At 34.5% G+C, this 20,904-nt stretch overlaps 1 protein-coding gene across 1 annotated transcript in view; it reads left to right on the top strand.

Moving 5' to 3' along the window:
* The window catches only part of ABCA13 (ATP binding cassette subfamily A member 13), a 497,021-nt gene that overhangs the window by 411,357 nt on the left and 64,760 nt on the right, over positions 1-20,904 (top strand). The window contains 1 exon segment of the mRNA XM_056806268.1: positions 10,360-10,510. Within this exon segment, the coding sequence (XP_056662246.1) occupies positions 10,360-10,510 (151 nt within the window).

The following is a 20,904-nucleotide window of genomic DNA, read 5'->3' as shown; positions in this document are numbered from 1 at the left end:
GATTATACTTCTTTATTACCAAAACATTAAAACTTTAGGATACAATCATATGTTCAAAGTGTCTTTAAACCACAGTTGGTTACCGTTCCCCAATCTATGGACATTTACTTTGTTTTCAGTTTTTTTGCTACTGTAAAACCAAAACTCTGATAAAATATTTTGATTTCTTTGAAATCATTTTTTCCTTTAAAACCCTTAAGGGATATGCTTCAAAAAGCATCCCCTGGTCAAAGAGAATGGACATTTCAGTCATTTTCTTTACATAATTTTGAAATGCTTTCAGAGTAATTGGACCGTATCATAGTTCCACCAGCAGTTAATTAATGTGTCCACTTCCCCACAACCCCTCTAATATTGCCTACTGGCTTTTATTAACCAAGAGCTGTATCAAAGGTATTATAAACACAGAAACATGGAAGAAATATATAATTCATTCACAAAAATGTGTTTTTAACTGGAAAACCACATCTCATAAAGAAAATTTATTATATACTTCAGAGAATAGGAATCTCATGATTGTAGTCAAGGATATGGTGTTAAATGTTTAACAAATAGCCCTCTCTCTGAAAACTGATGACACATTTTTAAGTTTTATATGAATTTTAGCAGTTTCTCCATCCCCTTTTAAGGTCTAGACAACCAACAAAACAACAAATTAAGCCCTGAATTGTGGTGTTTTCTGGTTTCCAAGGTATAATTGCTCATTCTAAAAATTTTCTAATCAGCTATTGGAGCCTATATGAGCTAGTTCTGTCACACCCTTGAATACTTTATTGTATAAGTAAGATTGTTATCATCTCTTATATAGATATATTATTTTTCTAAAATCATCTTGGCATTTTTCATCATTTAAAAATATAACTTTTCTATTCCTTACCTGATATTTTCTTTCCCACTTCCCTCCAAGATATTATGTATTTTATATATATATAATATATATTTTCCCCTACAGGATTATTCCTCATGATGTTCTATTTACACCATTATCTGAGATTGTATATCTTTTTGGATCTTTTTTACTCTCATCATTCCTATATTTTATGGTCTTTATCTTATGTTTCTCCTATAAACACAATTCTTCCATTAACTTTTTGCGTTTTCAGAGAAAGGGAAGAACTAAAGGGAAATCAAGTCTTTAGGTTTCTAAGAGCTTAATGTGACAGTCACTCAATGAACACAACACAAAGGAGTAAGAAACAAAAGCATTTTCTTTTAATGTACATGCACTGTGATGTATCAATTTAATGGCTTTCAGATCCAATCTGCAATTTTTTGTCACCAGAATGGTTGAGTGCCAAGCAATAGATTATATCAGCAAATGGTTCATCTCAGAGTTCCTGTCATTAAAATGGCTAAAATGACCTTAAACAGGTGGTCTAGTTATTTCAGGATCCATGGTAAATGAATCACAGGAGTGAACTAGTCTACTGTAATGTTTTTGTCTACAAATGATTAAATATGAAACTAAAGGGTCTTCAATAGAGTAGTGATGTAATTACTGCATCCAACTGTAAAGTATCTATCTATATATCTATAATTCCATATATCTATATGTAGAGATAGCAATATATATGGACACAAATATATACATATGTTTATATATGTAATTATTAGTAATTAAAGATTTTCAAGGTCCTTCACTCAACAAAATTATTTTTCAAAAGTTTATGATACCACAAAAATTATGGGATTATGGAATAGTTTGCCTGTTAGGCCTATGGATAAGAGAAGAATTCATGATAAATTCAGAAAGCATTATTGGATATGAAATGGATAATTGCGTTCATAGTAAATTGAAAAGTTTTTGTACAAACAAACTCAGTGTAACCAAGACTACAAGAAAAGCAGAAAGCTGAGAAAAATTTATAAGAATTATATCTGAAAAAAGTTCTCATTTCTCAAATATGTGGTGAACTGAGTCAAATTTATAAAAATATGCCATTCTCCAATTGAAAAATGGTCAAAGAATATTAATAGGAAGTTTTCAGATGAAGAAATCTAAGCTATCTGTATGAAAAATTAAAATCATTCTTGAGTAGAAAAATGAAAATTAAAACAACTCTGAGGTATCCTCTGACACTTCTCAGAATGACTAAAATGTCAAAAAATTAGAGGGGATGTTAGAAAACTGGAACACTATTTACTGTTGCTGGAGTTATGATCTGATCCAACAGTTCTGGAGAGTAATTAGGAAATATGCCCAAAGGACTTCAAAACTGGATTTCAAACCCTTTGATCCGACAATACTATTACTAGATCTGCATTGTAAAGAGATCCAAAAAAGGGTAAGAGGACCCATTTGTGCAAAAATATTTATGACATCTCTTTTTGTAGTAGCAAAGATTTGGAAAATGAGGGAGTGACTATTTTTATGGTTGTACAGAAATATTACTATGCCATAAAACATGATGAGCAGGATGATTTCAGGAAAAATAAACCTAGAAAAACTTACATGAACTAATACAAAGTGAAGTGTGCAGAACCAGAAGGACATTGTACACAGCAACAGCAATATTGCATCATGAACAATTGTTCATTATGGGACCTAGCTATTCTCAGCAATATAGTGATGCAAGACAATCCCAAAGACTCATTATGAGAAGTACCATTTACATCCAGAGAAAGAACTGATGGAGTATTAATGCAGATCAAAACATAATATATTTCACTTTATTTTTTCTTTTTTTGAGATCTCTTCCACAAAATATAGAGAAAAGTTTTTATATGATAGCACATGTAAAATATATATCAGATTGTTTTACATCTCAGGAAGAATCAAGAATACAATGGAGGAAGGGAGAGAATTTGGAACTCAAAATTACAAAAAAGCAAAAGTTAAAAATTGTTTTCACATGTAATTGTGGGGAAATAAACCATTATTTAAAAAATTATGGCAGAAGGAGACAAAGTAGGATAATTAATAAAATTCTGTTACTTCCATTTAATAGCTATGTCACCCTCAGAATTCACTTAGCATCTCAGTTTACCTCTTAACTCTCAGGTTCCTGAAAAGTAATCAGTAAAAACACAGATGCAGGACAAAAAATGCTGCATAAGATTTATGAATATATGTGCATATGTGATGAGAAAGACAGAGAGAGAGAGAGAGAGAGAGAGAGACAGAGACAGAGACAGAGACAGAGAGACAGAGAGAGAGAGTTGGGGAGAGAGGGAGAGTGAGAAATGAGTTCATTTGAATCTATGAAAGTGAAATTGATAAAGTTTTAGATTCCTTTCTTTACCAGATCCAGTGATAGCCATGGGATGGAGAGGCCAAAGACATAACTTTAATATTTAGCCACAAGAGGGATGTCACAATGAAAGAATCCAGATGACCATCATATGGGATTCTATATTCTCCATTCCTCTTTGTAAAACTAATAAAGGGATCTAATGGACTGAGGATTGTGAGGCTAAAAGTAGCGACCTTATTTTGGGCAGGGAAGGGAATATTGGTCACAGTCAACATTTCTTTTTTCCTTTGGATAGTGGTCAATGCAACCACAATACAGTCTATAAGTGACTCACTAGCATAGTGTCTTTCAAATTATTAGGCACATAGTAAATGCTTGTTGAATTGGATTAAATGAAGAGTCAAAATAATCAGTTTTGCAAGGCAGAATTTTATGAGAAAGCATTGAAATCAGGAATCATGAAGTCCTAAAGAGACTTAATTTATTTTATTTTAATGTTTTTATGCTTGGACCATATGAAGTGCTTTGCCTTCCAGTTTCTTTTGAAGCACACTCTCTCCCTAAACTGGAGAGCCCATCTCGTCTCTACCCTCATCCACAAAGATGTAGTTACTTTATAGAGTCCTATATAGTGAGTGCATTCCTTGAGATTCCTCTGCCCCAAATAAGAGAGTTAATGTACTGAAGGATTCTTTACAATATTTATTAGAATGTTAATTGTGCTCATCAAAATTCCTCTGGTAAGTCAGAAAACATTATGCCAGTCAAAATGTGCATGCTTTTATAGGAATGGTAAAGGGAATCAATAATTATTTTTCTACTTATTAGTATGGAGATACAAAAGCTCAGTATGTCTTTTGTGTTTTAGAAGCTTGTGGAATTATTTAATGGGCAAGAAAACACAATCAGTTGTACTATGACTTTTCTATTATATAACACTTGCTTTCTGTTTAAGGTACTCCACAAGTATTTGCTCTGTAAGAAATCAATGTGAACAAATTTTAGAAAAACAAAGTCACAACACCCATTTCATCAGTTATTCATCTAAGAGAAACAAACCTAGACAGACTTCTCCTTTGTGAAGGATGCCAGGAGTTTGACCCTTTGGAGAAGCAGAAATGCCTAGCAACATTCATATTTTAAGGAACAAGATGAAAATACTATTGATGGCATGAAATGAAACATGACCTTTAGAGGGATAGATGTAGTCAGGAAGTCTTTGGTTCACTTACTGCCTCTCAAACTAACAGGTTATGAAGGTCATTTTAGGCAACTCGCATGACTTTACAAGCCTCAATATTCTGTCCTGAGAAATAGGAATTATGATACCTGAAATATCAATCCTACAGAGCAGTTGGAAAACTAAAGTAATATTATATACATTAAGGGGCATTGTAATTTCAGCCCTGTTTTCAATGCTCAGGGCAGATGAGCAGCCATGTTAATGCTATAGCTTTCATGTAAACTACAGAAAGTTCTCAATGTAAGTATTAAAATGAATTTACAGATAAAGAATCGAATTTTTGTGGTGTACCATGAAGCAATTCCCCAAATGCATATGTACATATATATATATATATATGTTTCAAAGCATATGTGAGACTTTTTATTTTTTAGTCAAAGATAGATCTAGACAATTATTAATAGCTTATGGGTTGGCTGAGCCAATATTATGAAAATAATAATTCTACCTAAATCAATTTACTTATTAGTGCCATACTAATCAAACTACCAAGTAATTATTTTGTAGAGTAGAAAAATGTAACAAAATTCATCTGAAAGAAGAAAAATTCAAGAATATTAAGGGAATTTAAGGAAAACATATTAAGGAAGGTGGCCTAGAAGTCCCAATACTTCAAACTATATTACAAAGTATTAAGGAATTAATCTGCTATTGACTAAGAAATACAGTGGCACACAACATGATGAACATGGAAATATGTATTACATGATAGCACATATATTACTTAAATTACCTCCTGTCCTGGGGACGGCAAAATCTCTGTCTCTGTCTCTGTTCTGTCTGGCTGTCAGTCTCTCTCTCTCTCTCTCTCTCTCTCTCTCTCTCTCTCTCTCTCTCTCTCTCTCTCTCTCTCTCTCTCTCTCCATCTCTCTGTCTCTGTCACTGTCTCTGTCTCTCTTTCTCCCTCTGTCTCTCCAAATAAAAGGGAAGATTGGTGCAATAGATTAGGTATACAATACACTGAAGTAAATGACCATAGTAATCTAGTGTTTGTACCCAAAGATTCAAACCTTCAGGGTTAGAACTCAAGTTTTGAAAAAAATTGCTAAAAAAAACTAAAAAGCAATTTAGGGGGAGAGCTGGGTAGTCCAGTGGATTAAGAGTCAGGCCCAGAGATGGGAGGTCCTGGGTTCAAATTTGACCTCAGACACTTCCCAGATGTGTGACCTTGGGCAAGTCACTTAACCCCCATTGCCTCGCCCTTACCACTCTTCTGCCTTGGAACCAATACCCAGTATTGTGTCTAAGATGGAAGGTAAAGGTTTAAAAAAACAATGAAAAGCAATTTAGCAAAAAGAAGGAAGAGATGAACATCCCATACCATAGATAATATAATAATATAATAATAATGTATATAATAAAATATTATAATAATGTATGTAATATACCATATACGATAAAAATGGCTAAATGACTTACACATAAAGGGTGATATTATGCTAACAAAATATGGTCTTTTGAGAGGTGCTGAATACCTTATTGTCACAATGAACTAGAAACAAAACTAGAAGTCTAAAAATTAGGGAAAAAAGCTAAACAAATTATGGTACATAAATGTAATAGAATATTGATAAAAGAAACAATAAATAGGAAGAATTCAGAGAAGCATGGGTATAGTCATATGAATTTATTCAGAGGGAAATAAGTATGAGAAAACAATAACACAGTGATTAAAAATTCACCAATGGAAATAATCAAAAACAAAACAAAACTATAGGCTGTGTATGTTTAATTAAGAAGAAATAAACCTATTGCCCTTCATCTACAGTGATCATTGAACCCAAGAAGATAAAATCTGTAACTGCTTCTATTTCTTCTACCTTTCTTTGCTAAGTAGTGATGGGACCACTTGCCATAACTGTAGGATTTTTTTTCAATATTCAATTTTGACCAGCTTTTATAGTCTCCTCTTTCACCCTTATCAAGAGGATTCTTAATTCTTCACTTTCTGCCATCAGAGTGGTATTGATTACATATCTGAGATTGTTGATATTTTTCCCAACAACCCTTAATTTTAGCTTTTGATTCATCCAACCTGTTATATTGCATGATATACTCTGCATATAAGTAAAATAGATACAGTAACAAGATACAATCTTATATTCCTTTTCCCAATCTTAAACCAATTAGTTGTTACATTTTCAGCTTTTACTTTTGTGTCTTGACCTGCATTATAGGGTCTTTGGGAGAAAAATAAAATGATCTGGTGTTCTCATGTCTTTGAGGAATTACTACATCTTATGATCCATGCAATCACAGGGTCAATTCTAATTAATAAGTAGATGTTTTTATTGAACTCCCTTGCTTTCTTCATAATTCAGTGAATGTTGTTAATTTGGTTTCTAGTTCCTCTGCCTCTTTGAAAACCAGCTTGCCCTTCTGGTAATTCTTATTTCACATATTGCTAAAGCCTAATTTGCAGAATCTTAAGCATAAAATTGCTGGCATATGAAATAAGTTCAATTGTTTGGTAATTTGAACATTTTTGGCATTTATCTTCTTTAGGATTGGGATATAAACTGATTTTTTCCAATCCAGTGACCACTGTTGAATTATTGAATGCAACACTTTAACAGCATTATCTTTTAGGATTTTATTTTAAATAACTCACCTGAAATTACACCATCTCCACTAACTTTATTGTTACCAATGCTTCCTAAAGTACAATTGCCTTCATTCTCCAGGATATCTGGGTATAGGCCAGTAACCACACCATTGTGGTTGTCAGTGATAAGATTTTTTTGTATAGTTCTATATATTCTTCTCAATCACTTAAGTTCTCACTTCTGTGAAGTCCCTATCATTTTTGTCTTTTGTCATGTCCATTTTTACATGAAATATTCCTTTGACTTCTCTAATTTCCTTAAAAAGGCCTCTTATATTTCCCATTTTATTGTTTTCTTCTATTTCTTTGCATTGTTTATTTAAGACAGCCCTGCTTTCTCCTTGCTATTCTCTTGATTTCTGCATTCAGTTTGGAATATCTTCCCCTTTCTCCTTAGCCATCCACTTCCTTCTTTCCTCAGCTATCTGTAATGCTTTATCAGAAAAAATTTGGTTTTTTGCTCTTCTTTTACTTTGGGAAGTTTTTTGTTGCTGCTTACTTCATGATATAGCAAACCTCTGTTCATAGAGCTTAAGACACTCTTATCTACTAGGTCTAATCCCTTAAATCTATTTATCACTTCCACTTCATATTCAGAAGGGATACTATTTAGATTATATATATGGTCTGATGGTTTTGGCTACTTTTTTTTTCAATTTCAGTATGGGTTTTAGAATAAGAAGCTCATGATATTAGCCATGGGAAGTTCCCATATTTTAACTGATTATATAGAATTTTTCTACCTTTGGCTGTAAAGTACATGATCAGTCTGATTTTGATATTTACCATCTGGTGATGTCTATATGTATAGTTGCTTTTTGAATTCTTGAAAAAGAGTGTTATTAACAATTAGTTACCTTGACAAAATTACCTTAGTTTCTGCCTTGCATTAATTTTGTAAATCCAAGGCTAAACTTGCCTGTTTTCCCAATTATCTTTTGATATATTGCTTTAGCATTCTATTGCCCTGTGATGAATGTGACATCTTTTTATATTATTTCTAGAAGATATTTTAAATCTTTAGAAAACTGAGAAACTTTGGCTTCTTTGGCATCAGGAGTAGGAGCATAGACTTGTATTACTGTGATGGTCAATGGTTTGTGTTGAATTTGAACAGATTTCATCTGATTATTTCTTGAGATTATAGCCCAGTACTGCATTTCTCATCCTTTAATTGAATGTGAGGGCTATTCAATTCCTTCTATGAGATTCTTGTACACAGAAATATATGTAATGATCATTTGAATTAAATTCACCCATTCCCATCCGTTTTAGTTTGCTGACACCAAGACAGGAATATTTAATTTTTTCTACCTCCTTGTTGACCACATACAGCTTACTTTGGTTCATAGATTATGCCTTCCAGGTTTCTTTGCAGAGTTGATCTTTACATCATTAAGCTTTCTTTTCATTACCAGACACATCTGCAGGTGTTTACCTTTAGCTTTGGTTCAGCTGCTTCATCCTTTCTGAAGCTCTTGTGGCTGTTTTTTCCCAGTAGCATGTTGGGCATTTTCTCAACTGAGAAGGCCATCTTTCAGTGTATATATTTTATCATTTTAGTGCTTTCTATGGGTTTTTCTTGTGAATATTGTAGACTGGTTAGTAATTTCCTTCTCAAGTGGATCACCTTTTCAGGTCTGATTTTCTACCTGTAGTGTTCACCTTTTGCCCAATTCTCATCTATGGCTCCAAGAAGCAATAGTATATGCAGTGGTTATACCCTGATAAAATCATCTTGGAAGGTGGGCTAAATAAAGTTGAGGGTAATGTACAGGCTTAAAACTAATTGTTTAGTTAGGAGAATATTTAAACCAAGCAGATGGGGACTTTCCTATACAGATTGGATGGATGAGAATAATATGTTATGATGGCCATGATGGTGATGGAAGCAACCACTATGGAATGCTTAGAGCTTGGTCAGATATCACAGAAGCCAGGGTCATTCACTGCATCCCTGGCAATCACAAGACATTCTAATTTTTGTCTTGCTAGTGGACTTCAATGACTCTGGAAGAGAGAGACTGATAACTTTGTGCTACTCTACCTCACTTAAATCCAGTTAACCACAAGTTGACACATCATTCTGTTATGTCATTAGTCCTCTTCAAAAACAAAGGATGGTGGTAATGAGAAATTACAAATAATATAATCACAAAAAATCCTGGAAAGACTTACATGAATTGATGCGAAGTGAAGTAAGCAGAACCATGAGAATGTTATATACAATAACAGCAATGTATGATGAATAGCTGTGAATGAATTAACTATTATCAGCAATGCAAGAATCCAGGACAACTACCAGGAACTCATTACAAAAAAGGCTAACCACTGTCATAGAAGGAACTTATAGACTCTGAATGCAGATTAAAGCATATCACTTTTTATTTTCTCTAGTATAAGTAATATATGTCTAATTTCACAACATGATGAATATGGAAATATATGTATTATTTGATAACATTTGTCTTTTTGAGATTGTTGGGAGGGAGAGACCATGCATCAATGACTATCATAAAATGATTCTTAAAAATTATATCAATATCTAAAAATTAAAACAAAGAAATAAAAACCATATCACTTTTGAGAGCAAACCCACATTACCTAGTGAGAGAAGAGTTTCATTTGTCTTTGACTTACCTTTATTTTGATGTACCTGTATTTCAAGATGTTTGACTTACTAAATTTATGTTTTTAATAGAACATTTGACATCTATGATCTACATTTTCATCTTCTATAAAAGAGAAATACTTAGACTATTACTGTTAGAATGGGGTAGTTTTAAGGAAAACATATACATTGTTATATAAATGCAAGGTATTTTTGGTAACATTCTGCCCTCCTTTGTCCCTGCCACACACCTGCTACATGAATAATTTTGAAAGAAGATTAAGTTTTCATTGCCCATCCTTCCAATCTCCTTTAATACTTGCTGTGCATGGTAATACTTTATTAAGTAGTTAATTTTAAAGTTTAAAGGGTAACGCATTAACTCAGCAGCATTTGGTTTAATATGTTTTTAATCATATTTAAAAGAAGTTTTGCTGACTACAATTCATTTTGTGCTTGCATTCTGGAGAATTTAGGCATTGTTTTCTAATTTTTCACTTTTGGCAAATTCTTATAATTTCACTAACAACATAATATGTGCCATATAAAGTTCTATTCAAGTTAATTCAGTTAACACTATGTTAAAGGTCCCATAGTGCTCCAATATTATTCAGAAATAAACCAAGAAATGTCTTATAAGAGAGATATAACATTCTCAAGATAAAGAATTCAAATGTGTTTTTAAAAAATCTTTTTCTTTCAATAGAGATGAAATGGTCCTATCTTCTGCTGGTGCTGAAGGTATTCTCATTGGCTACTGTCCCCAGAAAGATGCCTTGGATGAGTTTCTCACTGGCTGGGAACATCTTTATTATTATTGCAGACTACGTGGAGTCCCCAAACAGGATATCCATATGGTAAGTGTCCTTTGAGAAAAAGAAGAATTAATGAAGGGATAATGGCCCTTCTTCAGTTTACAAATGCATTTTATTTTCTTGTTGAAACCATTTACTGAAGAGGAAAATAGAAAATTTTCATGTTAAAATTTAACAAATAAATAACAATAATTACATATATATCTATATCTATATCTATATCTATATATCTATATCTATATCTATATCTATATATATCTGTGTTTGGCCAGTGCTCCTACATATATATGTGCATGGTGAAAATAATGAGGGGTTATGGTGGTATATAATGGTGGTAGGTATGGTGTTGTGAAGTGTATATCATGGAAGTAGTACTGGTTTTGAAGTCAAAAGTCCCTGATTGTAGTCCTGGCTTTAGCACTTATTTACCTATTTGACTTTGGGCAAGTCATTTCCCCTTTCTAGATCTCAGTTTCCCCACTTATAAAATGAAGGGATTGAACTAGATGACCTCTAGATTTCCTTCTGTTTCTATTGTGATTTGGTTATGAAAGTCAGAAATCTAGTTGAATATTAAAGACAGGGATAAAATGGAAGTGAAGTTGATATAACCTTCTGGTGTCTAAAGTGACAACTTCTTGACTCTCTTCCTTTCTCTCCAGTCTCAAGGGAATGACAAGAGAGAAGCTGTTGGAGTGTATGTCACTCAGTGTCTGGGAGAGAGTGGTTGGGGTAGGTGTGAGAGGGATGTCCCATTCCCATATTTCTGTCTGCTTACCGGTGCTCACTAGAGTGGAACAGAATAGACAGTCTTGACTGAAGAGTCAGAAAAAGGGTTTAACAGGAATCTCCCAGAATGGCAATTGTTTAAGACTTATTTTCATCTTGTCTATCACCCTAGCACTTAAGAATTAAAGATGTCCTGTAGATTTCGGAGGGATGTTAAGTGTAAAGAAGCAAGAGGCATATGTAGAGCATTCCCAATTAATCTGTGGAGAAAACCAGAACATCTTCAGGTTCACAGGTGTCAGCCATAACAGGCTTCTGCTGCTCTCTGGCCATGATAACACATTGTTTGTGTTTTCTTTGGGAGATCACAGACTCCATTGCTCATTTACATTCAAAAATTTGAAAAGAATCTAAGACAAATTTGGTTTTTGGTTGGAACCATCACAATTCCTATTGCCTCCCTTTTTAATAAAGCAAGGACCACTGCACATTCCCATGAAGGCAGTATTCCTTCCTACTTTAAATTGCTGTTTAATATTCAGAACTAATCTTCAGGCAAGTCTTTCATTAGGTGTTTATTGTTGTCAGCCCCTCTCATTACATTTTGATTAAGGAAGTCAAATGTTCTGTAAACACAATGAGCATACCCTTCCGTTGTAAGAAAAATATATTAGGAGATAATTGTTATTATATTAAGCCTTGTGATTATTTTCTGTCACCACTACCAAATGACAATTCTGATAATCACCTTATAGCATAACTTTACTGTAGAATACACCTAATAAAATTTTTATTGAACAATAACCAGAAACTAGCTTCATCTTAAGCTCATAAAATAGCAAATAATTTTTTCCAGGCAATATTCTTATTTTTTCATATTTTTTGTTTCATAAGTTATCAGATAGTAGGAGTTATCCCTCTGGGAAATTATGTTAAATAAAATTAAAACAATAAAATCATAGAATGTTAGAGCTAGAGGAGAACCAAGAGATCAACTGGCTCACAGAGAGATAAAATGAGGTTCAGCAGAGGTAAAATGGTAGAGCATTGATGAATCTGTTGAAATAGGACATGTTCTAGTAGACTTGGTTGGAACCCTAGGATGCAAGTCTAGATGGAATGTAGAATCTGTTAAGAGAATGACATGAAATTACTTTGGAGAGGTATTTTGATTATAGACTATAAAGGCTATTGCAATAATCTACACAAGAAATACTGACGGCTATAAGAGTAGAGAGAAGTGGTCAGATGTGAGGGATATTGTTAAAGCAGAATTCACATGAATTGATAGCTGATTGGATATAATGGGGGATGGAGAGGGAGGATTTTAGGGTAATTTCAAGGTTTTATACATGCATTACTAGAAGGAAGGTGGTACCATGAAAAGGAAAAAAGAAGCAGAGGAAAATTGGTTACTAAGTGAATGCAATCGTCGTAAGATTTGGTAGGTTATCTTGATGTGTGGGGATGAGGGGCTGGCATTCAAAGAAAAAGGTTGAAAAGAAAGCAGAAGATGCCACTTTTTGAATGATGTGTGTGAAGAGTGATGGGGGTGAGAGCCCCAGAGACTTGACACAAAAGTTCTTTCCTGATACATCCTATGACCACTTCCAAGTCTCTCCCATGTTTAAGATGCCTCACCGTGACTACAAGCTATTTTCCTATAGCTCACTTTGCTTCCTTTGACAGAATTAAAGAGAATATAATACACATTTATACTTACATGCATGCATATATCCATATATATTACTGTTGTTTCTTCACCCGATAGACATTTTGATTTCTGAGAGTTTGGTGTCAAGCATAATACCTTGCTTGTTATTTTTCAGTAATTTTAGTCATGTCTATCTCTTCAAAACTCCATTTTTAGTTTTCTTGGCCAAGATATTGGAATGGTTTGCCATTTCCTTCTCTAGCTTATTTTACAGATGAGAAAACTGAGGCAAATAAGATTTATGGACTTGCCCAGGGTCACACAGCTATTAAGTGTCTGGGGCTGGATTTGAACTCAGGAAGATGGGTCTTCTTGATTCTAGGCCTTGCACTCTATCCACTGCACCACCTAACTTCCCTGCCTTGCTTATAGTAGGAATTTAATAAATACATGATAGATTAAATTACATTTGGGCAGAAGAAGCAAATGAATATATATATATATATATATATATATATATATGTTCTTCTGAAAAATCACCATTTTTTCCTCCTTGACCACTTGGTCTCTTACTCCTTAATCAATGTGTAGTCATTTCCTGAGACATTAACCTTGACAGGAAGATGTAACCAAAGTGGTTTGTTTATTTTTCCTTTTCTGCACCAAAACTTCTCACAGGATCTAGAAAAATACACCTACTCTGACTGAAAATAATTTATCAACCAGCATGCGATTAGTAACAAGAAAATGAAAGGGTCATTTGGTGGACAAAGCTGTTTCTGGGGCCTGAGGCAACCTAAGAGATTAAGTGTGGACATGTAATTGAAAAGTTGTCACTCTCTTGTAGAAGAAAAGTGTTTGACCTTGGGGAAGTCATAGTACGTGTTAATATTTCCCTTTTCCACAGTTGAAAAGAGTCTAAATTGTTTTGTTTACAATATCAATGTATTGGTTGAGAAAAAAGTTTGCTAAATTATCTACTGCTAAACATAAATGTTTAAATGTTTAAATGTTAAAATGACCGGCTTACCTTGGTGCCTATTAGATCTTCCTCCACCTTTACAGTACATTTATATTTTGTTTGTTCTTTGGCATACAGTTTATCCTTTTTTCTCAATTTGAATAAGAGCCATATGTAAAATGAGAAGGGGGATCTGTACTGATAGAAAGGCTAGAAGTAAAGCTAAAGAGAAAGAGGAGAGACAGACAGAGACAGAGACAGAGAAAGAGAGACAGAAATCAGTTCAGTTGTTTGGGCTATAGCTTCTTCCATTACATCTCTTAATTCTGAGTTTGATCTAAAAGATATTTGTACTCTGGAGTGTCACTTTGAGCAAACTCAATGTAAAAACATCATTAGCCACTTAAAATGTACAAGGCACCATGTTAGACGTTGGCGACACAAAGACACAAATGATAGAGTGACATGTACAAAGTATAATGAAAATGAGAGTTTTGGGGGTTGTGGAGGAGTAGGAGAGGGCTCCAGACAAAATATTTCAGGTATACTTAAGATGAGGAACTATCTATCTAGCCTAATGTCTAGCTTCACTGAGTCGATTGCTCTATGAATAAATCAGTATTAAATAAACCAGCAGTAAACAAATATTTAATGAGTGGCTGTATACTACATTGCCATGTAGTATTCCTGAATAAGGAAAAACACCATGCCAAGAAAAGAAGTGAGACTTAAGAAAGGAGAAAAGGGGGAACTGGGATAAACTGAAAACTGAATATATTCATAATCATTCACTTTTAGCATCAGTGTTGGTTCTTTTTTAAAATTAATTTATTTAGTCAATTTAGAACATTATTCCTTGATTACAAGAATCACATTACTTCCTTCCCTCCCCTCTCCCCACCCCTCCCCCAGCTGACACACAATTTCAATGGGTGTTATGTGATCAGAAACTATTTCCATGTTGTTGGTGTTTGCATTAAGGTATTCATTTAGAGTCTAAATTCCCAGCCATATCCCCTCGACCCATGTATTCAAGGTGTTGTTTTCCTTCTGGGTTTTTACTCCCACCATTTTTGCTCTGAATGTGGATAGTGTTTTTTCTCGATCACTGCATTGCCCCTAATGAAGAAGTCTATTATATTCAATTGTACCACAGTGTATCAACCTCTGTGTACAGTGTTTTCCTGGTTCTACTCCTCTCACACTGCATCAATTCTTGGAGGTCATTCCAGTTCCCATGGAATTCCTCACTTTATTATTCCTTTGAGCACAATAGTATTCCATCAACAACATATACCACAATTTGTTCAACCATTCCCCCACTGAAGCGCATCCCCTCCTTTTCCAATTTTTTGCCACTACAAAGAGCACAGCTATGAATATTCTTGTACATGTCTTTTTCCTTATTATCTCTTTGGTACAAACCCAGTAGTGCTATGGCTGGATCAAAGGGCAGACAGTCTTTTAGTGCCCTTTGGGCATAGTTCCAAATTGCCCTCCAGAATGGTTGGATCAATTCACAACTCCACCTGCAATGCATTAATATACCGACTTTGCCACATCCCCTCCAGCATTCATTACTTTCCTTTGCTGTCATGTTAGCCAATCTGCTAGGTGTGAGGTGATACGTCAGAGTTGTTTTGATTTGCATCTCTCTGATTACAAGAGATTTAGAACACTTTTTCATGTGCTTATTAATAATCTTGATTTCTTTAACTGAAAATTGCCTATTTGTGTCCCTTGACCATTTATCAATTGGGGAATGGCTTGATTTTTTGTACAATTGGTTTAGCTCTTTATAAATTTGAGTAATCGACATTTGTCAGAGGTTTTCATCCTAATTTTTTTAAATTTTATAATATTTTATTTGATCATTTCCAAGTATTATTCATTAAAGACAAAGATCATTTTCTTTTCCTCCCTCCCACCCCCATAGCCGACGCGTGATTCCACTGGGTATTACATGTGTTCTTGATTCGAACACATTGCTATGTTGTTAATATTTGCATTAGGGTTTCCTTTAGAGTCTCTCCTCTGTCATGTCCCCTCAACCACTATAGTCAGGCAGTTGCTTTTCCTCGGTGTTTCTACTCCCACAGTTTATCCTCTGCTTATGAATGGTGTTTTTTCTGCTGGATCCCTGCAGATTGTTCAGGGACATTACACCACCACTAATGGAGAAGTCCATTACGTTCAATTATACCACAGTGTATTAGTTTCTGTGTACAATGTTCTCCTGGATCTGCTCCTCTCACTCTGCATCACTTCCTGAAGGTCGTTCCAGTCTCCATGAAATTCCTCCACTTTATTATTCCTTTTTGCACAATAATATTCTATCACCAACATATACCACAATTTGTTCAGCCATTCCCCAATTGATGGGCATCCCCTCATTTTCCAGTTTTGGGCCACCACAAAGAGCGCAGCTATGAATATTTTTGTACAAGTCTTTGTGTCCATTATCTCTTTGGGGTACAGACCCAGCAGTGCTATGGCTGGATCAAAGGGTAGACATTCTTTTATCACTCTTTGTGCATAGTTTCAAATTGTCCTCCATAATGGTTGGATCAGTTCAAAACTCCACCAGCAATGAATTAATGTCCCTACTTTGCCACATCCCCTCCAGCATTCATTACATTCCATAGCTGTCATGTTAGCCAATCTGCTAGGTGTGAGGTGATAGATACCTCAGAGTTGTTTTGATTTGCATCTCTCTGATTATAAGAGATTTAGAACACTTATTCATGTGCTTATTAATAGTTTTGATTTCTTTATCTGAAAACTGCCTATCCATGTCCCTTGCCCATTTATCAATTGGGGAATGGCTTGATTTTTTTGTACAATTGATTTAGCTCTTTATAAATTTGAGTAATTAAACCTTTGTCAGAGGTTTTTATGAAGATGTTTTCCCAATTTGTTGTTTTCCTTCTGATTTTAGTTACATTGGTTTTGTTTGTACAAAACCTTTTTAATTTTGATGTAGTCGAAATTATTTATTTTACATTTTGTGATTCTATGTCTTGCTTGGTTTTAAAGTCTTTCCCCTCCCAAAGGTCTGACATGTATACTATTCTGTGTTTACCCAATTTACTTATGGTTTCCTTCTTTATGTTTAAGTCATTCACCCATTTTGAATTTATCTTGGTGTAGGGTGTGAGGTGTTGATCTATTCCTAATCTCTCCCACACTGTCTTCCAGTTTTCCTAGCAGTTTTTATTGATTAGGGGATTTTTGTCCCAAAAGCTGGGATCTTTGGGTTTATCGTATACTGTCTTGCTGAGGTCACTTTCCCCCAGTCTATTCCACTGATCTTCCTTTCTGTCTCTTAGCCAGTACCAAATTGTTTTGATGACTGCTGCTTTGTGATATAGTTTAAGGTCTGGGACTGGCCCCCATTATATGTGTTTTTTTTTCATTATTTCCCTGGATATCCTTGATCTTTTGTTATTCCAGATGAATTTTGTTATGGTTTTTTCTAAATCAGTAAAGAAATATTTTGGGAGTTCAATGGGTATGGCACTAAATAGATAAATAAGTTTGGGTAGGATGGTCATTTTTATTATATTGGCTCGTCCTATCCATGAGCCTTTAATGTTTTTCCAATTGCTCAAGTCTAGTTTTAGTTGTGTGGCGAGTGTTTTGTAGTTGTGTTCATATAGTTCCTGTGTTTGTCTCGGGAGATAGATTCCTAGGTATTTTATTTTGTCTAAGGTGATTTTGAATGGGATTTCTCTTTCTAGTTTTTGCTGCTGAGCTGTGTTGGAGATATATAGAAAAGCTGATGACTTATGTGGGTTTATTTTGTATCCTGCAATTTTGCTAAAGTTGTTGATTATTTCGATTAGCTTTTTGGTTGAATCTCTAGGATTCTTTAAGTAGACCATCATGTCATCTGCAAAGAGTGATAACTTGGTCTCCTCCTTGCCTATTTTGATGCCTTCAATTTCTTTTTCTTCTCTAATTGCTAGTGCTAGTGTGATAATGGGCATCCTTGTTTCACTCCTGATCTTATTGGGAATGCATCTAGTTTACCCCCATTGCAGATGATATTAGCTGATGGTTTTAGATATATACTGTTTATTATTTTTAGGAACGACCCTTCTATTCCTATGCTTTCTAATGTTTTTAATAGGAATGGGTGTTGTCTTTTATCAAAGGTTTTTTTCTGCGTGGTTTTGAGATAATCATGTGGTTCTTGTTGGTTGGCTTGTTGATGTGGTCAATTATGTGGATGGTTTTCCTAATGTTGAACCAGCCCTGCATCCCTGGTATGAATCCTACTTGATCATGGTGAATGATCTTTCTGATCACTTGCTGGAGTCTTTTTGCTAGTATCCTATTTAAGATTTTTGCATCTATATTCATTAGGGAGATTGGCCTATAGTTTTCTTTCTCTGTTTTTGACCTGCCTGGTTTTGGAATCAGTACCATGTTTGTGTCGTAAAAGGAGTTTGGTAGAACTCCCTCTTTGCTTATTATGTCAAATAGTTTGTATAGTATTGGGATTAACTGTTCTCTGAATATTTGATAGAATTCACAGGTGAATCCATCAGGCCCTGGGGATTTTTTCTTAGGAAGTTCTTTGATGGCTTGTTGGATTTCATTTTCTGATATGGGATTATTTAAGAATTCTATTTCTTCTTCTGTTAGTCTAGGCAGTTTGTATTTTTGTATATATTCATCCATATCACCTAAATTGGTGTATTTATTGCCATATAATTGGGCAAAGTAATTTTTAATGATTGCCTTAATTTCCTATTCATCGGAGGTGATGTCCCCCTTTTCATCTTTGATGCTGTTAATTTTTGCTTTTCTTCTTTCCTTTTTTTAATTAGATTGACCAATACTTTGTCTATTTTGTTTGTTTTTTCAAAGTACCAGCTTCTTGTCTTATTTATTAAATCAATAGTTCTATCACTTTCGATTTTATTAATTTCTCCCTTAATTTTTAGGATTTCTAGTTTGGTTCTCTGCTGGGGGTTTTTAATTTGATTGTTTTTGAGGTTTTTTATTTGCATTTCCAATTGATTGATCTCTGCTCTCCTTAGTTTGTTGATATATGCACTCAGGGATATGAATTTACCTCTGATTATCACTTTGGCTGCATCACAAAAGGTTTGAAAGGATGTCTCTCCATTGTCATTTTCCTCGATGAAATTGTTAATTGTTTCTATGATTTCTTCTCTAACTAAACAATTTTGGAGTATCATATTGTTTAATTTCCAATTAGTTTTTGATTTGGTTTTCCATGTACCATTACTGATCATTATTTTTATTGCCTTGTGATCTGAAAAGGCTGCATTTATTATTTCTGCATTTCTGCATTTGTGTGCCATATTTCTATGACCTAATGTATGGTCAATCTTTTTGAATGTGCCATGTGGTGCTGAGAAGAAGGTGTATTCCTTTTTAATCCCTATTTATTTTTCTCCATATGTCTATTAATTCTAATTTTTCTAAGATTTCATTCACTTCTTTTACCTCTTTCTTATTTATTTTTTGATTTGATTTATCTAAATTTGATAATGGTTGGTTTAAGTCTCCCACTAGTATGGTTTTACTGTCTATTTCTTCCTTCAATTCTCCTAGTTTCTCCATTAGAAATTTGGGTGCTGTATTATTTGGTGCATACATGTTGATTAGTGATATTTCCTCATTATCTAAAGTCTCTTTTAACAAAATATAATTACCTTCCCTGTCCCTTTTGATCAAGTCTATTTTTGCTTTGGCTTTATCAGATATCATGATTACCACTCCTGCCTTCTTTCTGTCAGTTGAGGCCCAGAAGGTCTTACTCCATCCTTTAATTCTGATCTTATGGGTATCAACCCACCTCATGTGTGTTTCTTGAAGACAACATATGGTAGGGTTTTGGATTCTAATCCATTCTGCTATTCGTCTACGTTTTATGGGTGAGTTCATCCCATTCACGTTCAAAGTTATGACTGTCATTTGTGGATTCCCTGGCATTATGATATCCTTCCCTAATTCTAACCTTTTTTTTCTTTAGCTCTGCATTTTAGTCCAGTGATTTACTTTAAATCAGTCCCCCTTGTCCCCTCCCTTGATATGTTTCGTTTTTTAGTCCCTCCCTTTTTGTTCCCGACCCCTCCCCCTCTCCTTATCTCCCTTTTTTCCCCCTCCCCCCCACCCCCCTTGGTTTTCCCTTCTCCCTACCCTTGTTGGTTAAGGTAGAATTCAAGATCCCAATGGATCTGGGTGTTTTTTCCTCTCAGAGTTGATTTCCCTGAGATTAAGTTTTAAGTAAAAATTCTCTTCCTCTCCTTCTTATAGGAGTTTCCTTCCCTTCCCCTTCCCATGTGAATCTTTGTGTGAGAAAGATTATTCTCTTTGGTCTTTCTTTTCCCCCTATTTACACATTACATTTTCCCCACATGTTAGTATACATAGATTGATATAAATGTAGTCCTTATAGAAGAGAGTTTGAGTAAAAGAAGAAGATAACATTTTTCTCCTTTTCCCTTTCCTTCATATTTACCTTTTCAGGTATTCCATGCTCTTTGTTTTTTGGTGTCGAACTTTCCACAGAGCTCTGGCCTTTTCTTTGCAAAAACTTGGAAATCTTCTATTTTGTTGAATGCCCATACTTTCCCTTGGAAGTATATAGTCAGTTTTGCCGGATAGCTGATTCTTGGTTGAAGACCCAGCTCTCTTGCCTTTCTGAAGATCATGTTCCATGCCTTATGATCATTCAGAGTAGAAATTGCAAGTTCTTGTGTGACCCTGATTGGCATTCCTTATATCTAAACTGTCTTTTTCTGGCTTCTTGTAGGATTTTTTCTTTTGTTTGATAGCTTTGGAATTTGGCAATTACATTCCTGGGAGTTGTCTTTTGGGGGTTTAGTGTAGAGGGTGTTTTGTGAGCTCTGTCAGTGGCTGTATTGCCCCCTTGTTCTAGAATATCTGGGCAATTTTCTTTGATTATATCTTGTATTACGATGTCGAGTTTGCTCTTTATTTCTGGATTTTCTGGAAGTCCAATTATTCTTAAATTATCTCTTCTCCCTCTATTTTCCAAATCTGTCACCTTGTCAGTGAGATATTTTATGTTCTCTTCTAATTTCTTGGTCT

The sequence above is a fragment of the Monodelphis domestica genome, chromosome 7 (assembly GCF_027887165.1).
Source record: "Monodelphis domestica isolate mMonDom1 chromosome 7, mMonDom1.pri, whole genome shotgun sequence".
NCBI classification, from domain to species: domain Eukaryota; kingdom Metazoa; phylum Chordata; class Mammalia; order Didelphimorphia; family Didelphidae; genus Monodelphis; species Monodelphis domestica.
The sequence above is the reverse complement of the archived record's forward strand: the minus strand, read 5'-3'. Positions and strand labels throughout refer to the sequence as shown.